The sequence below is a fragment of the Melanostigma gelatinosum genome (assembly GCF_949748355.1).
Source record: "Melanostigma gelatinosum genome assembly, chromosome: 5".
NCBI classification, from domain to species: domain Eukaryota; kingdom Metazoa; phylum Chordata; class Actinopteri; order Perciformes; family Zoarcidae; genus Melanostigma; species Melanostigma gelatinosum.
In genome coordinates, this window is record NC_136638.1 from 13,810,617 (window position 1) to 13,832,838 (window position 22,222).

General features: G+C 42.9%; 1 protein-coding gene across 5 annotated transcripts; it reads right to left on the bottom strand.

Moving 5' to 3' along the window:
* Positions 1-464: 464 nt before the first annotated feature.
* Positions 465-15,094, bottom strand: LOC306777430 (UDP-N-acetylglucosamine--peptide N-acetylglucosaminyltransferase 110 kDa subunit). Of its 5 annotated transcripts, none has more exons than XM_079268530.1 (22): positions 14,746-15,094; positions 12,636-12,786; positions 11,804-12,047; positions 11,014-11,082; positions 7,588-7,704; positions 7,027-7,106; positions 6,459-6,654; positions 6,232-6,372; positions 6,009-6,109; positions 5,586-5,739; positions 5,068-5,169; positions 4,778-4,957; positions 4,270-4,428; positions 4,031-4,120; positions 3,790-3,915; positions 3,505-3,675; positions 3,273-3,389; positions 2,923-3,093; positions 2,361-2,513; positions 2,028-2,280; positions 1,709-1,832; positions 465-1,620 (listed from the first exon to the last, which is right to left on the bottom strand). In XM_079268530.1, the coding sequence occupies exons 1-22, from the start codon at positions 14,780-14,782 to the stop codon at positions 1,440-1,442; spliced, it is 3,117 nt and encodes a 1,038-aa protein (XP_079124656.1). In that variant the 5' UTR covers positions 14,783-15,094; the 3' UTR covers positions 465-1,439. The 5 variants fall into 5 exon arrangements, with proteins under 5 accessions (XP_079124656.1, XP_079124655.1, XP_079124654.1 ...); XM_079268529.1 differs by having other exon boundaries at positions 4,760-4,957; XM_079268528.1 differs by having other exon boundaries at positions 12,636-12,816.
* Positions 15,095-22,222: the final 7,128 nt, after the last annotated feature.

Sequence of the window (22,222 nt, forward strand, 5' to 3'; positions counted from 1 at the left end):
GAATTACTCAACTGTATTATGGTAAAAATTGTCGATATCAGACAGAATGGGCGCATTCAAAGGTCCGGACCCTAGCAAACACTACAGTGCCGCAACATTACCACTAGCATCTGAACTATTCAATTTGAGCACATGGATTTGTTAATGTTGAACTCAGAACTTTTACTCAGAACTTTGGCATTGTGAAACCTCGAAGTTTACTTCATTGAAAGATATGAATACATGCTCCTTTAGTGGTCTTTTTTTCACCATTGAGAGCACATATACCTGGCAACCCACAGCAGATTAAACATCTTTTATATCATTACAATGCACCAAAAAGACTAAATCTATTTAAACAACTCAATTTGTCACTTATTTTACAATTATTGCCACAAAGAGCAAAGCAAGCCTATGCTAGCTGTCTAAACAACAAAAAGGTTTATTTTCCAAACAACTGAATGAATCAAGCACAAAAGACAGTATCAGAGTTCTGCCATCTCTTTATTCTTTTTAATTATATTTAGAACCTCGCGGCATTATTGACAGCATACAGTTAGCGGACAATACAAAAACAAAAAACGCTTAGAAAATACTTACCTAGGCCGTTCCTGGTTTGTGTGATTAAAAAAAACAAGCTCAATTTGACATCTAAACTGAAATTTAGGCCCTTTCCAATGAATTGAAGCTCCCACGATCAACTTTGTCGAATCATTTTTACAAGCATGGTGTGACATCAAACAGGACAACAGCCATTGAACATATTCCTGGACTGACAAAATTAATAAAATCTGGCATTTGGTGAAGAGAAGAACACATTCCTCAAAACTTCCACATCTACTCGTTGTAGTAATTAAACAGTTTAAGACAAACTAAAGAGCAATCTCCGTTGCGATCTAAGTTTTACAATTGCATGTTAAAGCTGATGAAACTTAAGAGTTACAATTTCAATGGTGCAACATTGTCCCTTTTAAAACACACAACACTCTTAATCCATTTATAAATAGATCAACAAGAAATGACAGCTGAGCATTTTCTCCACAAGATGCAGATAATCCTGTACACACACACACAGGAGAAAAAAAAAAATCCACTGATCAAAGTACAGAAGGGTTAGCAGTGCATTCACATGCTCACCAAATATACTGTGTTTTAGGACAAGAGTCTCAGACGAGATGCCTGAAAGTCTCAGGCTGCATCTGGCTCAGGAAATGCAGATGTGTGAGGAAACAACGGGTGTGACGGGGAAAAATGTGTACATCTGTAGGCTCCTTCACAAATTAGAGTCCCATTTATAGTAGAGGAGAGCAATGGAGACAATCATTGAGGGAGAGGGCTGGAGTGGACACTGACCATTCCAAGCAAGAGTGTCAACAATGGTTTCACAAAACAAAAAGACGGTGGGGAGGGCTGGATAGGATTTGGGGTACAAAGGGACAAGAATTCAGCGTGCTTCCAGTTCAGGCGTTGTCACTGGCCTCTACTGAATGGATGTTGATCAGGGGTTCGGGCTTTTTGCCGTTGCTGTGATGCTCCCACATCTGCAGATAGAGCCGCTCCAGGTCAATGGTGTACTGCTTGGTGTTGAAAAGAGGGCTACAGATCCGCTGCTTCCAAACACGCGCTCTGACCATCTTCAGGCTAAAAAAAGGAGACAAAATAAAATAGTCAAGACTTCAGAGTTTAACAAAGATGTGTTTTCAAAAGAAGTCGATCAAATTCTACTTACTATTCCATGTCAGAGCCCAGCTTGACTGCTATGTCCTCATAATCCTGGCGACTCTGCGCTATTAGCTCAGGGCAGCCCAGACAGTAGAGTTGTGAGGCAGCCACACGGGAGGCAAGGGTCTCACCTTAAAAACCAGGTGTTACAATTAAAAAGCAGCCTTCACTTGAAATGTGCTCTGCGTACTTGGTATCTTGTCAGAGAAAATCCAGCATTTATAAATGTGTAAAATGATTGTATTTTCTGAGTACTGCAGTAAGATTGACTCAAACATTTATACCAACAGTTGTAAGCCCGCCCCTCGATACCCTAGTTTCCTAACCTGGCATGGTGACCATGGGTGTTCCAGCCCAGAGGACATCCATGCCTGTGGTGTGACCATTGCACAGAGGAGTGTCTAGACACACATCAGCCAGCTGGCCCCTTCTCACGTGCTCCTCCTTGGGGGCCACAGGAGAGAAGATGATGCGAGAGCCAGGCAGACCCATATTCAGAGCGTACTGCTGGATGTTGGGCTCGCCGACGGCCGGGAACCGGAGAAGCCACAGCACACTGTTGGGCACACGCTTCAGGATCTGCAGGGAGAGGGGAGCTTTAAAAGCAGAACACAAAAGGAACACCCAACGCAGCTAGAACCAAAGTTCATCCAACTTACATTGGCCCACATCTGAAGAGTAGGGGGGTCAATCTTGTAGAGCTGGTTGAAGTTGCAGTAGACAATGGAGTCCTCTGGGAGACCGTACTGGGAGCGGGTCGTCACAACGATGGTGCGTGGCACCTCCTCCCCAGTGGCAGCTTTGTTGTTGATCTAAAATGGGGGCCAAAACAGTATTGCTGAGAGGTGGAGTAATCGTAATGCTTTCATCCTGAAGAGTTACCAAGTGTGACAGATCTTAACTCAATGGTACGAGCCTACTGGTGATAATATGGTGTTTGGAAAGCCAAGATCGCATTAATCATTTTACAGCCAATCCATTGTGCCACCATTTCCCTCACCAACAGCTCTGTACCTCCACCTTACTGTCATGAAGCCGTCATACCTGCAAGGCCAAAGTCTCAGAGACTAAAAGCTCATCTGCTGAAAGGACCTGGAAAAGCAGCGGGCTAAATTAAATGGCTGCTCTCGCCTCGTCTCTGCACTTGTTGATGTTTTGTACCCGCGCTATACCCATCAAGACTTGGATTGACATGGAGTAGTGTGTCCGAGTTGAACATACCTGTGTGGTTGCCAGGCCATTGCTGACAGTGAAGCCATTGATGGTGACCTGGATTTGGCCTTGGTTGATCATGTTGATGATTGCTTCAGCTGCTGTGTTCATGGGGATTACTGGCATGGTCAGAGCACCATTTGTGTCCCCAACAGCTTCCTGGTTGATGTCACACTTCATCTGGTCACAGAGAACAGTTTCAACTTAAAATCATTCAACAATATGATGATCGGTTCAGAATTTATATTCACTTATTGCAAACATTTTCCCCAGAAAACTTGAACATAAGGAAGAGATATATCGTTTTGTTTTGCTCTAAAATTGGGATTCACTAGTTCCCTAGTTTGTCATTAACACACCTTTATCACTTTCACATCTGGCAGACTGTCCAAGTAAGCCTTCAGATCAATACCATTAAGAACAATGCGGTTGTCAAAGATATGTCCATTCGATTTGAAGTCAATCACAGCCTTTTTCTGTGGGGCCAAAAAAATAAAACAAATGTTTAAAATATAATCAGTCAAAGTGTTTCCTATTTAAACAAGACTCTCCGCTCACCGACAAAGAGCAGAATTGTTGGAATGGACAAACCTTGAGGTGAGGGAACATGTTGGCGTGGTCTCCGATGAAGAAAGTATGGGGCATGTAGGCCAGTTTCTCAGAATACTGGTCAGCTACTTCAAAAGGTGACGTTTCCTTGTCAGAGATGATGTAGTCCATGAAGGGAGCCCCACTGGTTCCAGGGTAACCCAGCCACATAGTCTGTTGAGATCAGATTAATGGGACTGTGAAGATGCAGTTACTCATTTGTACAGGCGACGTTTATCCCCCAGAGTTACAACTCTGTGTCTATCAGAAATCATATGTATTGATCACCTGAACGGGGGCAGGGCGGAGGGCAAACAGCTCATTCCGGGCTCCCTTGGTGTATCCGTTCATGTTGACCAGAACGTGGATTCCATCCTGGTGAATACGATCAGCTGCCTTGCCATTGCAAGGAATCTGCAGGACAGAGGCACCAGTTTCAGTTTGTTTTTGACATTGCATACAGCGACGCTTATATTCAAATGATCCTTAAGGTTAATAGACACACAAGAAGCATCCCCAGGTCAGTTACCTGTGAGAGGTCTGTGAAATGATGAGCCTCTGCTACCACCTTCACACGGAAGTTGGTGTTGTCATCAGGGCTGAGCGCATAGCAGAACACCTTGAGGAGAAAAACAGCTTTGACTCGCAATCTATCAACTATAGCAGTCAATTACCGGCAAGCCCATACTCTGTAAAACACATTATATTCAACTTGTCAGGTCAAGTTTGTAATTCCTAAATTAGAAATTACAATAAAAGGCCTCCTACCTCAAATTTCTCCGGATTGTGCATTCCAGGAATGGACTGCATCAGGTGGGAAGTCGGGTGGTTGCCGAAGTCGGAGCTGACGTAGCCAACACGCAGACGACCACCGCTGGCCTTCAGGTCCTTTGGATGCTCAAAAGCAGGTTTGTGCAGCGCATTGATCTGTGGAATTAACATTGGTGTAAGAATACAACGACAGCAGGATAGCCAATTCCACTTTGACTGAGTTGCACATACTGCAGCAATGTTGGACTAATACTGAACCAAGAGTAACAACCATCAACTCATTTAAAGTCATGTCCAACTTTAAAACCATACCCCTATGCCTGCAAGCAACCCATGCACCACAAACAGTCACCTCTTTTTCTACAAAGCTTAAATACATCCAGTATGTTGTCCATCCCTTACCTTCCCCATATCCCTGCAGACAGCCACTGCCATCACCAGCCACCTTCCATCCCCCCCCCAAAAAAAGGAATTAAAGTTTACTTGCTTTGATCAGTGCGTGTACCTTGTCCAGGCAAAGGTTTCCGTGGCGTTCAGCAATGGCCTTGCGGAAGCCGTGGGAGAGTGGATACAGCATGCTGTGGTGTGGGTGCACTGAGGGCAAGCGGTTCTTATCCAGCTGGTCGGCCACGATGCTCACAAGCTTTTTCATCCGCTCGTCGTAATCTGTCCAGTCGCACACAATCTGGGAGAGTGACAGAAACAAGAGTCATTAGAAAATGTGCTTAAATTCAACCGGAGCAAAAAAAAGAAATAACTGTGGTATGTACTGTAAATGCATTGGCATATATGGACCTGCAGACAATGTGCCAAGTTGCAGTAAGCATCAGGGAAGTCCGGCTTGAGCTTCAAGGCTGTGCGGTAAGATGAAATGGCCTCTGGGATGTTTCCAGAATCCTAAGAGTCAAGAGAAACATTAGAATACAGAAGTAAAAATACATTACATCACACATAAACAGGTGGCAACGTATGCACAAGTGCGTAATCTGGATGTGACTCCATAAAATAATCATTACATGTTCTTCCTTTCCCTAGCAAGAAGTTCATCATCAGTTGTCTCAAATAGAAATTCAAGTGAAATCCTAGATACTGTATATAATTTAATCTAATATGAATCAATTAGCCATTACACTGTTGTTGACTAATTCCAACTGCTCTAGATATGTACAAATATAATTTGAGTGATATTGAAAAAACTATTGCAATGTCACTGCTGTTCGAGCTGCTGGCTGAACCTGGAGAGGTAGAGCTCAACGTCATCATAACGGCAAACAACAAGGGAATATTACCGAAGATCAAAGAATCCTTCCTACCTTGTGGATAGAGGCCAAATTACTGTGAGCATCAGCAAAGGCCGGGTTGATCTGGATGGCACGGGTGTAGCATTGCAGCGCTCCCTGTACATCCTGCATTTCCTTCAGTGTGTTGCCCATGTTGGAGTAGGCGTCGGCAAATGTAGGGCTGATTCTAAAACCAAACAGGAAATCGGTTTAAAACGTGTACAACACCATCACGTCTTGTAAATATTGTAGCTAGTTTATGATGATCTACTTTAGATCATCACAGGTTAAACTATACAGAGCATGGAAAGTGTACTTGTTCACCAACTGATGGAATATCTGAGTGACGTGACCTCACACCAATATCATTAGGAAGGTTTTGCTTCAGCTATTGTAACATAATATTACATTCATCCAAACTAAGTCAGCAGGTAGCTCTAATATATAGCTACAAACCTGATGGCCTCCTTGTAGTGCATGAGGGCCTCCTGGAGTTTCCCCTGCTGCTGCAGGACACTGGCAAGGTTAGAGTGAGCTGCTGCAAACTCTGGGAACACCTGAGGGAAAACAAAAAGGGTTACAGAGAAGAACAGCACAAGAAATGCCATGCTCACTTTCACAGCAAACATGTTAAACAGACCTAGTCACAGCAGAACATATCAGTCAACTCTGAACTCGCCTCTAGTGCTTTCCTATAGAGCTGAACTGCCTCCTCAATGTTGCCCTGCTCACGCTTGATGTTGGCCAAGTTGTTAAGAGAGTCTGCGTGGGTTGGACACAAACGCAAGGCTGTGTTGTAGCACTCTTCTGCTTCAGACACCTGGGAAAGACATTGGCATTTTAAAAAGTGAAATTAATTTAGTGCTGACTGAATTATAGAGACCTCACAACTATGTGCTGCCTTACATTGCCTTTCTCCTTCAGGGCATTCGCCAAATTGCAATAAGCATCGGGGAAGTGGGGCTGCAATTCAATAGCTCGGCGGTAGGTGTCAATAGCCAGATCGATGAGGCCTTGCTCGTAGTAGACACAGGCCAGGTTTCCATGGACCACCGCATGGTTGGGGCTCAGAATCAGGGCCCTCAGATATCCGGCCACAGCTCTGGAAACAAAAGATAAGGGGCGTATAAATTGTAGTTTTCATTTTTTTTAAATAACTTCTCACAAGCCATCAACAGTCAAACTGCTACATTTTACACAATTATATTTAATTTCTACTATTAAAGTACAAATTCTGCTTTAAAAATAAACCCACTGTACAGCAGTTGAGTTACAGCTATGACCACGATGGTGCAATAAATGTACCCTGCCTAAACATCTCCGGGGTCAACACCGACGAGGAGGTAGTGGAATGGACAGAACAAAAGTTCTTGACTCATTTGAACTTCCACAAGGTATGGCAGAGGACAAAGGAGCAGACATGAATGTATAAAGAGAGTATCATACAGTCTACCATGTCATCATTTGAACTCACCTGTCAAAGATGCGGGCTTCTTTCAAAACATTTCCTAAATTGATGTATGCGTCAAGGAAATTTGGGTCCAGGGTCACCGCCTGAAAATTGAAACCAAGCTTAAAAACATGCGACAACAAGAATATAGACCAGAGTGTAGCAGGGTGCAAAAATCAAGGTTCCCAATCTTCACTAAAGATAATTTTCCAGGACATTCTCAGTGATAATCGCGCTTTATTCTGTACGCTCCTCTCTGTGGAAGTCTGATTTAAAAAGACGTGCCGTCAATCGCAATAACGTGTCAAGGAAATCATCTCTTACATGCCTAGAAATGATGACAAATTGATCATAGAATAATTCATAAAAACTACCACAATTACAGTGATCGCTGGTAAATAGACTAGTAGTTGACTGTAAAATAAGAGAATGTTCAAACTATTTTTCAGGACAACACAAGATTCTCTAGGACATTTGACTTTTTCTCTCATTTACCACGTTTTCCATTACTGGAAAACGGGTCAACTGTTGTCCAGGGACAACTGGGAACCCTAAAAATAGCACAAAACAAAGTGTGGAACTGACCTTTTCAAAATGGTGTATGGCCAGCCATATCTCTCCTTGTGCATTGAACACACAGCCCAGGTTGCTCCAAGCCACTGCAAAGTTGGGCTGAGTCTCTATGGCTTTCAGGTAGCAAGCCTTCAAAGGGTGTACAATGAAAAACCATAGGAAAGGAGAAGAGGTAGAATGGGAGAGGTATAGTGTGTAGAGGGGAGGACAAGGGGTGGTAAAATAAAAAAACAAATAGAAGATTGAGAATAAAAGCAAGAAAAACCAAAAAGGGCAGAGAAAGCAGAATTAGTGACTGTTCTCCATCATGGCAAAAAGTGAGTCTACAGCATGGGCTCGCGTGCGCAAAATTCTGCCGCGCTAAGCTGCATAGCTTTTTCCTACGCTGCGCCGATCCAACCAAAACCCACACTTGTGCCCGCATCCTTCAGTTATAACCACATTCTCACCAAATGTAGTGGTCCCCACATCAGGGACAGCATGCTGTCCTTAATCAAATCAACGCTGTTTAGTTAAACCCCCCAAGAGTACAACCTATTATACTAAGATCTAAAAGAAATCCCAAATTTAATGTGGGTATGATATCTCACAACCTGGGATGCTGGACAGTTCGTGCCAGTGATGGTCCCTGTAATGCGTGCGCAACAAACGCGAGCGCATGGCGTGTCTATTGCCACCCCCACCACAACGCCCAATATCATGCCGTTCGCATGACCTCGCTCATGGCAAAGGTCATTTATCGCTGCTGCGCTCGCTGGATGCTGCAGACCAACAACCCCGGGCAGAACGCCTGAAACATCAGACTAGCACACACTCAGCACCCATCACATCTCAGAATTGAGGGGGTCACCCAGTGGCTACACTGGGATGTTAACACAGGGGGAATTTGGAAATGAACAGCCAATAAACAATAACATTCGTTATTGAAGTGGTAAAATGGTTTTACTGTATGGCCAAATCTGTGTTTTTCAACAGCCAATTAGGTCTGAGATTAAGGGGCATTTGGGAGCGAGGCTGGTTGTGAGTGGGGAGAGGTCCGCAACCAACAGGCCAAAAGGAGTGAGGGTGTGTGGGTCGCATGCTTGCGCTTTCCGCCCTTTTGGTTTCTTGGAGGATATCGCTGCGCGGCCCCTGCGCTACTGTAGACTCACAGCGCACTATCTGCATCATCATCAGAACGCTGCAACTCCAAATCAAGAAGGAAAAACAAAACAAAATAGGAAAAATAAACACGTAAGAGTTAGAGGGTTCTTACTTGTTTTGCACGATTATTGCTTCCAAATCCTAGTTTCTTTTTACTTAATACAGAATTGGGTTATTGGTGTAGCATATTGTAGGGAATGCTTACTGTAATTCATTTTTGCTACTTTTTTTTCCTTTTGCTCTTCAAAGGAAGCCACAAGACAGAGGAGCATGAAGTGAGGTGGTTTTTCTTTTCTTGTCAGTTACAAACCCGTTACCATATTTTTGGACTTTGTCAGAGTTGTGGCCGCAGCTGGCTGGAAGAAGAGGAGAGGACTGAGGCTGCCCTAGTGTTCCTTTCCGCCAGGCACCTACGCAGGAATACTGTCACCCACCTGAAACCTTCTAAATAACAATATCAGTTGTGGAAAAACCAAAAGAGACAAAATCAGAAAACAAGATCGTTAGTAAAAGTCTTCAAACAATACAATACTCTTTAAATATGGAAATAAAACACAACAAACAGACTATACTTAGGCTTTCATTCATGCAATGACTGGTTCATTTCAAAGAAAACAAAATAAATGCTTTCGGTACGTGGGAGGGAAGAAAGGCTTTGATGTGTTCAGTTTTATCAGTAAAATATAGGTTGAAGTCAGATTTGCAGCTGTTCATCAATTCAGGTTTCATATGAAACTACAGGAGGGCAGTTACTGGCTTGATCTTGGCCAAATGAACGGATCCCATTTCTTTGGGAATAGTATTACATATTTGAAGGAAAAGGGAAGAAGTATTAATCATTTTCGGTCATTCTTTTTGCATCGTCATGAAATATTTTTGAATCTTGGATTTCGTTTTCCTGGCTTGCTTTCTGGAATCCTGGCCAATGGGTGGGGAGAAAAGTCTGTGGTGTAATTATTGGCATCTAGAAGCCTCCAAAGCTCTGAAATAAAGAAGTCATCGCTGTTGCTGCGCGGGCCTGTCTTCTTAACCCAGCATCTGACGCAGGTGGTGGAGTACAGATTGTGAGCTGTCTGCCTGACGACACTTGGAACCATTTTATGGCACTTGAGAATGAGCACTCATTCATAACCCCACTCAGTTTAACACACTATTCAACAGCAGTGGATATCAGTCAGATAGCCAGCTGAGTGCAATTTCATTTTACCAACCATAGCCCAAATAACTAATGCATGTGTGCACGAAAAGCACTGTCGCGGTGTGCTTGAGCACCGGCAGGGCGAAGCTAAAGGGTCAGGAAGGCAGCTCTCAGCGCGCAGACTCCACCAATCCTTTGCGAGCGCGCGGGGGGTGGAGCGACAGAGCAGGGGAGCTTGTGACTCCCTGATGCTCCTCCCCACTCCTTTACCCCCCTCTAGCACGAAATAAGATGGCCTGTAACCACTGACAACTCCACGTTTGGCCCAACCCAGGGAGCCCCTTTACACAGACCGAAGTCGTAAAATGACAAAAGGGAAGTGAAACCCACACTGGCAGCCACTGTGCTGACAGCAAACTGAGACCAAAAGCTTGTCAATGGGCACTTGATAAACCATTTTGGGAGTGTAGTAGTTAGGTTAGAAACCATCTTACCTTTTGCACTGCAAAGATAAACTAGCTTCTCATCAGTTCATATATTCTTCAAAGACCGAGCCAGCATTTTCCCTCCAAAATCGATATGAAAATGCACGGGCTGAGGTTCAAAATTGACAATATAGATCAAATGTTTAGATTAAAAAAGCTCCAGCCTTTCTTCCTAAAGGAGAGGGGCTGACCGTTGGTAAACGGTAAGGGTAAAGCAAAGGCTTAAAGGGGATACAGTACTAAAAGCGATACAGGTCGGGGACAAATGTGATAATATGAGATATAAATTTTTTTAAATTGATCGAGCCGTTAAAAAAGTAATCACCAGAAAGTGTGTTTTATGATTATGAAAAAGATTCTGTTTTAATAAGGTAAAATTGGTTGCCTCATACGGGTGTCAACTCTTAGTCCAATACCTTCAAAAGTAGGTGAGGAGTGAGAAGCTTACTGCAACTCAGAGAAGAGAGAAACGCATCCATGTCCCGCCCCTCACTGGGCCGTAGGGGTTAAAGGGAAAGGACTGGATTTGGCCTAAAAATTTAAAAAGTGGAGACAGGCACAATATCTCTGGCTTTTCTTGTGGGGGGGCACTAAAAACAAAAAAGTATTTAGAAAAAGGAAAAAAATAAAACACAAACACATATATACAAAGGGCAACGCGCTGTAACATACCTTGGCCTCTTCCAAACGTCCGAGGGCTTTAAGCAAGTTGCCCAAGTCGCTGCGCACACAATAGAGATCCTGGGGGGGGGGGGGGGGGGGTAAAACAAAAACATTTTAATGTTACTGCTACAATAAACTGCAGATCAATGTTTTCAGTCCAAATATGATTGCTGTAAATTTAAAGAGTAACTCAACACCCCTGAAAACCTCTTTGCCGGCCTCCAGTGGTTGAACTTGTCACCTTCCTGCAGTGAAATACAGTTGTACTCCAGTAATCAACGACGTTAATGTGTTGACATTAGTTATAAATTTATGCAGAATTTGTTTTTGTCAATCTTTTGTCGTTGGAGCTGCTAAAGAATTTCCCTTGAAGAAGTAGTTAAAGCTTCTCATGCACACGGAGCCTCCCCTGGCCCCGCCCACACCACATCTGCAAAGTCACCTGGCATGATGGGATGCCACTCATTTGAATGTATGCTTCTGTCTGGTACTCGCGCTGCAGTTACATAGAAGTGGTATGTTATGAAGATGTATGCTGCCTTGTCTAAATGCTAGTCTATTGATTTGATTACAAACAGGGGTCAGTGTACTGGCAGAATATGGGGAGCATATTTTGTTACTCCATTATAATATTTAGCTAAGATTTCAGGGGTAGCGTATTTGTTTTGTGCCGCACTATACAATGACATGACAGTGATGGGTGTGGTCAGAGGTGAAATAAGAGAGGGCAGATACACTTTGCTTTGCAGTCGGTGTTAAGTTACTCTTTATGGTTTTTCACAAATGGCACAGCACTTACGGGGTTGTACTGTAAGGCAGACACGTACGCCTGCACTGCTCCCTCCATGTCCCCTGCGGCCACCAAAGCCGCTGCCAGGTTGATGTAGCCATCAATAAAATCTGGTTTCAGTCTCAGAGCATGGCGATAATGCTCTATGGCCTCCTGCAGTTGCCCGCGCTCCTTGTACACGTTCCCCAGGTTGGAGTAGGCCTCTGCCAACATTGGGTTCTGTTTGATGGCCAAGGTGCTGAAGTGAGCGGACCTGTAGAGCCAGAACGGGTACAGAATGGTCAGAATCCTGAAGGGAGTGGCTGGCAGTGTTTGCTCGATGGTGGGAGGCGGGTAAATATTCAAACAGCACTTCAAGATGAATAGCCTTAAAATGCTGAAAACATTGATCGATGACATACAATACACAGTTCACAAACTTCCATTCTAACAGAATCCATTATTTGAGTGCACATGACACAAAGTTTAGTACCGCTTGCAGTATACTCCAAATTAAACCATGTTTGCCCAGGTAAGTGGTACATCTATGACGAAGACTATGCACCACATTTCTGAAGGAATAGGAAAGAGTAAACAAAGTGGAATGTTTAAACCTGTAACTCGCAAGACCCGAAACCATGGCACCTGTAAAGCAAGGGTATGGCCACCACCGAAACAGTGTTAGAATCACAAGGGAACTGAGTGAGACCAGATCAAGCAAAAAAAGGATTTCCAGAGGACCGCTCAGTTGCTGCAAGTGACTCCCAAGACCGGCTGTGTGCACTTAAAGTCACAGACGACCCATTATTGTCTGCCACTGCCACATGCTCAGTGTGCGTCGAGTCAGCTCCCCACACCTCACCTGTCGAGTCTTCGGCACTGGAAGTGGATGGAGGACAGGAGCAGCAGTACGCCTGTGTTATCAGGCTCCTGCCGCCATAGCTGCATGCAGTGGCGCTCGGCTGCCTCAAAGTCTCCCGACTGATACTCCCGGTGCGCCAGCTCAGCCAACCCTTGGAAGGAAAGCATACGTTTTGTCGGTTCTGGAGCACCAACCAACACATCCCAAGGAGGGGGAGGGGGGGGGGGAAACAACACGTTAGATGCGATGAAGAAATTAAAGCAGACAAATGAAAACAAATTTTAATAAAAAGAGGTGAAGCTAATACTGTCAATGACAAATAATAGCGATCAATTTGAACTCAATTGGAAGCAAACCAATTGGGAAAATAAAGTGAGCACTCAGATCAAATGTTGCAATCGAGACAACTCTTAGAGAATTCACAATTGCAATGTTTAAGCCATAGATTGGATTGAAGATTAATTCTCTGTTCAACAAATCTAGTTGCAGTTTTACTGTTTTCTATGTATGACAAAATGTAAGGTCACAAAATTACATTCCTTGACTGAAGACGACTGCTTAGTTTAAAATGTATCTCCTATGAAGACAAGAAACTGCATACTCACACACACTATATTGTGTTTAATTTCTAGATGTTTTAGCGGGATAATGATTGCAAACAAGAACACTCAGCTGAAAGACTAACTAGGGCTGCGTTACAGCGTGCTATGTACCTGGCTCAGTTCCAATATGTTATCCTGATTCACAAAAAAAGATTAATGAGATACTCCTTCAAGTAAACCTGACTAGATGCATGAGATGAAAAACAAACAGGGAGGGTACGATATACCGGCAGAATTTCAGAAGTTCTGGCGACACTTTGGCTTTCACATTTTAAAAAGATAAACAAAAAATATTGACAGTACAGCTTTTAGTTGCTGTTCAATATTATAGTCTTATTATAAGAGATATGTTGGTTGTAAATATTGATTTACTTTTCATTTTGCAATGCATGATTAGCCAGCTTTCGCTTGTAAATAATGGTATTCATTACTTAACGTGTTATATTTGTCTTTTTCACATATTATATATACATTTTTAAAGGCTCTATGCTAAATGAGATTAAACAGTCAATATCAGATGAACCTACAGTCACTTGAAGTCAAATTATTCGGGGTGTGGCACCAACAACATGCCACAGATGCATGCATGGTGAACACAAGGGTGGCGAAGCTCTCATGTTTTGGGGACATTCCAACTGTCGTACAGTGGATGCACACATCTGCAAACTGATGCCAGAGCACACTAAGATCCCACTAAGATCCCAGTAGATCAGGTTCCACGACCATTACGTAATAATACTTGCATGTAGGATGGATAGTTTCGATTACATAAAGCTCCCTGTCGTATTGCAACATTATCAGTTCGGCTACGCGAAATGCCGTTAAGGACTACATTAAGATGTACTATCAGTGATCTCCTTTAGGATTCATTCTAACGTGGTTTTAACAAAGCAGTGATGTGTACGCGCTCATTTTTAACAGCATGACGCTGCACGGCCCACGTTACGGTGGTTGTCAAGACGAGTACCTTTCTCTCGTAGCTGTTAACAGTCATCAGAACCAAAGATGGAGGCGTTTTCAACACAGGACATGTTTCTCTCATTCACTGATCAGAAAATACAACGGAATCTTAAAAGGCCGTTTGGACTAGCATACATGCTAGCTAGCTTAGCTTAAAAGCAAACAGTTTTAGACAAAACCACACACTATAAATACATATAAGGGCAAACCCCTTTATCTTAGCACACTTGCCGGTAATTTAGGCCGTCAAGTAGAAATTCGTTAACTATTTTAGGATATCCCTTACAACCTGCTCGAGACTAAAGCAATAATATGACAGGAGAGGCATAAACTGGGCCTACATTACCAATAAAATCATGTTCCGATATGTGACGAGAAAGACTAAATTGGTGAAAGCACAGCCGTTAGTACATTCGCGATATTAATTTGAATAAACATGAGCTACTTGGGAGTCGCTGGAAATAGCTAGCTTAACATTTTAACACGCGATAACGTCTTCTTACTTGCCATTTCGCTACCGTTAGCTTAGCTAAATTATATCAACCAACCTGTGCTGTCAGCCACGTTTCCCACGGAGGTCGCCATCTCCACAGTCTTCGTGTCTCGCACGGTGGTCGTCAATGCGTCTCCTGGTCGATTGCCGTTTCAGAGAAAAATGATGCGACGAGCAGTCGTCTTCTGTCGGCTGCGACTAGCAATCACGGTGCCAGACAAGCTAAGTAACGTTACCCTAATATTAGATTCTCCGTACAGCACTTAATGACGCTCTTGCAGTGGTCTGTATATAGTTCAGCCGAGTGATTATTAATCATCTAACCTCGCTACAATCCCTAACAGCTAACTTTTTACTGGAGTTAAATGTGCTGTTGCTTTATGGTTGAAGGTGATTTCGCCTCACAACAAAGCTGCTATGGAACATAAAATGGCGGAATGGGTGGAACTAGTTTTTGAGAGAAACTAGTTCCGCGCATCGTCATTACGAGGAAACATGCATGTACACTTGTAATAAATGTCGTATTAGCAACATAATAACTCATAGGATGTGGGCTTGAAGTATTGTGTGCTAATCGTGTGTTGTACGTTTCATGACGGAAAATAAAAAATATTATAAAATGATTTTGCGCGGAAGAACACATTGGTGCAGTGAGACAGAGTGCAAATCACGTCCATATCAGAGTGTTCTTGAGAGAGGCATCATCAGTGCCTCCACGATTCATGACAGCGTTTGCTTATCAAATACAACATGGCATGACATCTAAATATGTCTGACATGCACAAAGTCTGCAGTCTATATAAGGTCGAATAATACAAGATAACTTTATGATTTAATAATGTATGTAGGCTTGTATTGTAGACTAACTTGAAGTGTGCTGTACAATCAAGCTGGAAAATGTACATTACCTTTAAACACTTAAGTATACAGCTGTACGCATTAAAGCACCGGAATAGAGATTGCACCATACTTTTTATGAGAAACAGCACAAGAATGCAAGACAGTACCAACAGTTAACAAGGCAAACATCTTGTAGTGTATACTGTTTTTCCAACCATGCATTTTTTTACCAAGCGGAACAGGACAAATCAATTAATGAGAACATATCTTCATACATTTTGTACGGTAATGTAATTACTTAATTGTGTTGTGTCGTTTTGTGTAGCACATGTGCCATTTCAATGGCCAGGGAAATACAGTATTTTCAATTAAATTATTTCTCAGATTTAATTATAGAAAAGAAAGATTTCCTAACAATCCCCTTGGCCCAGTTATGCAGAACCCTACTTGAGAGTAACATTTTTTTTGATCTGTTATTGACGTTAGTATCAGGGATTTGTAGCTTGACCAAATGTGTATCTGGTAGAAGCATACAGTGAAAGTATAGGCCTCCTGTATGTGGGCCTCTGTACAGATGGTATGCAAGATTCAGAATCACCAACAGAGGGCAGCCTCTGTAAACCTATACGAAAGAAAGATTTCTGGAGTCATGCAAAGTGGCTCTGAACATGATTTTGCCTTAGATTTACTTATTTTTGCAGGTCCTACATCCATGGTATTTACTTGTCTGTCGTTAGCAATATAATACCCTGGGTTGTGTTATAATATGGGGTTTGTATTCAACTATTAAATAGTTGTTGCACATTTCATACCACTGAAAGAGACCCTTCTTCAGTTTGTTAATAAAACATTGGTAATAAAATAAAAAATGTTGGCCAATGTCACAGTTTTATTAAAGACCTCAGTCGATATTAATTTGAAACCCAAATTAAAGGCAACACAGGCCCTCATCTTATTCTACCATATGCACAGTATGGTCTCAATTCATTTATGGTCAACACGTCAGTTTTAAGGATGTGGCCCCTGAAGTGATAGTCATTAACATGCCATTCTGCCCTGAAGATGTTGAAAAGGGGGCTACTGCTTGCTGCATCCCAGTTTTTCCCATAGTCCCTCTATGGGAAAGTAGTTGACATCATTGCCCATGTTGGCTTTGCTCTGTGTGCTCAAAGCATGCCTATGGTGCAGGGTTTGTGTACTCTTCCTCGCGTTCCTCTCCTTTGCCCTCACTCTTCACACTGCTTAGCGGTCACTTGTGCACAGAATGATGTCATGGGCACTGTGTGTCTATGACAATTGCATCTGACATGCTTTATCCTTTTGCAGGCTACAGTCACTAGGAAGGCGGTCAGGGTGAACTCATCTTCCCCTGCCTAAAGGGTCGGTGACAGCTCTCCACAACAGCTCTGCTTTCACACAAGCTATTTTAGGAAGCATGTGAGAGCAAGAGGTCCATTCACTCACAGGTCAATTTAGGCTTTATTAAAATCGCAGCACAGCCTGGAGATATTGGGAGTTTGTTGTGCCGTTTAATTGCCAGGCCAGAAAATTCTGCTGCTAAATGAGTGGCCGAAATTATTTCTGCCCATTTAGTTTGGGAGAAGATCCAATGCAAGCTGATGACCCACATTGTTTGTGGTGTTTTGGTATGCTTTCCAAAATACCTGAATAGGGTCGCGTTGGGATACAGAGGGAGTTATTTGTTCATTAGTTATATATGTTTTTCTCTGTTCGGTGACTCATAACAGAAAGCTGTCTTACAGGGCATGAGATCAGTGAAAACATATTTCACTGTAATGGGGGAATTTTCTCTTGCTGCCACACATCTGGAACAGCCATCATGGATCTCAGTGTTTCAGGCCTATACTGATCAATGAGTCCTCCTGATTTTATGCTGTGTTTAGTGTTTTCCAAAGGTACTATAATACAGAAATCATGCTTCAGCTCTATAAGGATGATAAAAACGTATTTATTTAATTTCCTGGATATAGATAGTCACAGACCATTAACTAGAAATTCATGATGAAGTTGAATTTCACTTGATGATGCTGACTTGGCAGGACCTAACTGACGATGATAACTGATCAAATTGCACCGAGTGCATCTTTCAAGAAAGGGCCTGTGTGCTTTTTGAATTCATCAGCTGTCTTCACACAGAATTCAGTGAAAAAAAATTACAAAAAAACATTAATGGCTGCACTTCCAAGATTGTCAATAAATGGTAAACAAGAAGAAAGTTCAGATTACATCAGTGGCAAAACGTAGACAACCATCGTGCCTGCATGAGTGCAACACTTTATTGCTTTACAGCCTGCAGCAATGCACATATTTGTCACTCTAAGCTTCCTCTCTTTAAAACAGACAGAACAAAGTCATTTCCTCAGGAGCATCTTTAACGCTGTGGTACGGACCAGCATACATATCGTGACTGTTGACACACTAACACAGTGAGACAAAGTTGAGTCACTTTTAAATGTGTGAAGCTACAACAAATATTGTGATTAAGGTTATTATTATCCCTATTTTGTGTTCTAAGAATGACAGCACTTTGTGGAAAACAGGCAAGCAGATATTGGACTTCTAGCTGCCAGCCAGGTTAATCATCAGGTACTACCAGTTTGATTCATGCTCCAGGCCTTTATTTAAGACATTTGTCAGGTGCAGACTGAGGTTTTATGGCCGCACATTTTGTGGTTGGAAGTTATGTCTGAACAACATAACTACTTCGAAAAATGCACTGCTGTAAAATGTTTCTTTCTGTTTGAAGTTACATTTTATCTCTCCGGGTTTATTGGTTAAAGTGATTATATGCAGGTGGAAAAATACAGATGGTCTCTATTTTAAGTCAGTTTCACACTAATCTCTGCCAGTGGCATTCATTTGAAGGTATTGAGCGCAGACGGGGGAAAACACATATTGGAACATCATCATCGTTTGTCATCATTCAAGTCACATAACAAGGTTTAACCCTGTCTGCTCTTGTGTCCGTCAGTGTCAGAGAGCAGGAACGGGACAGGTCAGGGCTGGTGTGGTGCCAGGGCCTGCCTGGATCCTCCTTCAAATCTCTGCATTCATCACCTGCCGTCCCTCTGACTCCCTGACCCCTCTCATTTCACCCTGCCCGCTCTTCTTATGTGTCCCTCGCGACTGGCAGTGTGTAGGACCTGGTGACACCTTTCATGACAGCAGCTGTCAGTCTCTGCTATCAATTACACCGGCTGACTGACACCCTCTCCAACCCTGATCCTGGCTTTCATTCACCCTCTGGAAATCTCTACCAATTATGACAGCAACCACCTCTGGCGTAATCGCCACGCTAATGCAGAGCCCCATTTCTCTCCAAGACTTCCTCTACTACCCCAGGAGAGCAGTGCATTGTCAAATATTACTTTTCCTCTAGTAATGTTTTAAGGAAGTCACTGGATACGCTGAGCACTGCAGTGCATTTTAATGGCGAATATGTGACATCTTCAAGGGTTTAGACTAAATCTCCCATGTAAGAAGTCTACTCGGATGGAAAACTCCACTGATCCCGGCTTTGCCAGATCTCATTTAGATCCACCTGAGGGGGCATCCAGTGGCGTGCAATCCCAGAGACGGGATGTCTGGGGTGGGGAAGGATTAGAGGAGACTCCCCCTGGCTGCCTGTGTGTTGTGCAGATGATTGTTTGATATTGTACTCTACCCTGAACCAGCGTGCAGCTTTAGATCAGACAGCTTGAGACTAGCAGAAACACTCTCGTTTTTAATCGTTTATCTTTCAAGTCTTTTACTGTTTTACACTCTTTGTATCTTTTTCATCCTGCAGCTATTTTCTTCAGTCTTGCTTTAATGTATTTTATGAGCGTGACGTTCTCTTTCACTTGCTTGTTAAAACACTTCTACATAAAAAAACGTATCTCCATGATTTGTCCTCAATTTGTTTTATAGTGTTGTTAACTTGTTCGTTTAGGTATTCAGCATTTATTCTATACCCTTTTAGTTTTTTATTGCCGGTTCTAATCCAAAATTAAGTTGACTTTGCACCAACCAGCCGTCTCCACGACATAACACTGGGAACATGCTCACTGGCCTACTCCTCTGTGACGTCTCTCCTCTTTCCCACTGTAAACAGAGCACTTGTTGTGGCCTGTCTCTTTGTTTGTCTAAGATCAAATGGAGGTGGAAACTGACATGAAAAACACAACTAAGCTGTCAGAGGTTAACCTATAATTATCTACTGTACATGCACAAACACTGTAATCTCAGGTTGATTGCTCTGTGGGCCTCACACACTCATATCCCACCAGCTATACGATGGTCCTCTCTCTTTAGATTGATGGGGCTTGTCATTCACCTTGCCGTTACTGCCTCTTTCAGTTTCACTCTGCATCATTCAAATGGCTTTCCTCACCAGTGACAGTTACAGCATAATTGACCTGTGGCCAGCCTTGAGCAAATAGGACATGTGGTGTGTGCCCCATTCTCACGCAGAAGTCATCCACTTTGTCAAACCTTTTATCCAGAAAAATGGATCATCCATCACTAACCTCACTCCCCTGGTGTAGCCCCTTTCCTCCCACTGGTTGCGTAATCGGCCGTACCTTGTGAGTCAGCCATGGACGGGGGGGAACATTTTGTCCGGAAAGAAGGTCACTGCCGGAGAGTAGAAATCAGCCTCTGACCAGGATCAGGGCACAATACACCACTGTTCACCCTAAAACCAAAGGTTTCCGCTTGCCACCTTCGTGTAAGCTGCTAAAGAGGAAGCCCCCGTGTTTGAACTGTACTTATTGCACCTGTTCGCTTTATAAGTTGACAGTTCAGACTTCATGACCAACTTACTATGGTCCTCCACTCTGTGTGAGAACTTTTCCCCCTCTGCCTTATTGATGCCGTTCCAAGTTATGTAACTGCACACTATGCCACAATAAAGGATTAGACCAACTTTGAGGAGATAAGCTTCATAAAAATAATAAGCAGTAGCAGCACAGAGCCGGTGTTCTCAACTCTGGGGTGTTTATGTTTGATCTACAATCTCATGCACCATCACCAGTGGCAGAGTCCAGCCATAATTCATAGTTTAAGCAGTTTAGTCTGGATTCTTCTTCTCATATGGCTCAGTTTATTTGCCCATCTCCCTGGAGGTGACTCACTATTTCTATTCATACAGTAACTGTCCAATTATTTTTTTCATGCAATTGTTTTAACAGTGTACCTAAAATCTCAGTCAGTTTTTCCCACCCTGTTCTTTTCCTCTCTATGTATCCTGTTTGACACACACAGTTGTAGAAATATTGCGGAAACCGGGACTCATTTCCCGATACAATACACACTTGATTTGAGTTTGTGTATGAAGGCAATATTTTGTAAATATTGTCACTCTAATCTCACTTTGCTCAGGGTTTTGTCTTTCCATTTGTCGAGTTGGATCTTAAAGAGATTGTCAGGGTTTTACAGTGTTTTCTTTTTTGTTGAGAATATGCGCGTGTGTTACTTTATGCACGTACAAGAGTGTACATGTGCAATCATATCTGGCCAATTTGTATATTTATTCTGTGTTTCTGTATCTGTGTGCGCACAGCATAGGTCGGAAACGGGTTGGACCACAGCGGTTGTGGAAGGAACAGGGAAAGAGTCGGGAGGAAAAGGCGTAACTGCTGCCTGTCGTCCACCGATTTCACTGCCCTTACCACAGGGTGCAATAAAACACTCTCCAGACGATTTCACACTTACACACACACACACACACACACACACACACACACACACACACACACACACACACACTTATGCACACTCATAAACAGGGAGACCATAATCACAAAGTACAAAGCTGACCATTATTGTACGTGTTCTGACCTCCTCTTATAAAATGTCATGTTGCAGCAAAAATGACAAGGATATTTTTGAGCTGATTCCACAGAGTGCTGGCTGTGGTTTAACTGTAGATGTGAATTCTCGGGAAGTTAAGCGGATAATTGGAGTAAAACTACAAATCTTTGTGGGACCGGGCTACTGTTGTTTAAGCACAAGAAGACTTTTACGATGTTCACCTCAAATTTGCACTGATCACACCCTGTTTTCACCTCAAATTGAGCGGTTAGGTCAAATGCCACCATGAGAGCAGAGGGTAGCGCAATCTACTGTTGAATTACTGTACGGGCAAGGCAAGCTTTTCTCTTTGTAACATCCAGTTATTTTCTGGAATGTCACAATATAAGTGAATAATTCCTCTATTTCTCTGGAAGCTGTTCAGATTCAGGGGATTACAATCTCTCTTTTTCCTGTGTTATCTCTTGCAAAACAATGACAGGAATCGTGTGAGCTTCTGTCCCACTGAATGAAAAGTGAAAGAATTAAAACTAGCTGCAAGTTCAGGCACTCTTTTGCATATAAAGATTTATTATTAAGCAGTATAATTGATGATCTAAACGTCCAACCCATGGTGAATATATAGTGTGACATTCGAAATCTGACGGAAGTGTTGAGAAGTGTGCTTCTATGTAACGTCACAGGTGTTGTACTAAAATCTCACCTCCCTTGTAAGCAGCTCTGTACTCTTGAATGATCTTTAACCCTCTCTCCACAGCTCTGGGTCCCTCCCTAGAGACAGGCGCTGGGAGACGGGACCAACCGGGGGGAAACATGGGGGTGAAAGGTCAGGGGTTCTGATGCAGAAACAAGGTTCAGTGAGGGAGTGTATGGGGTGG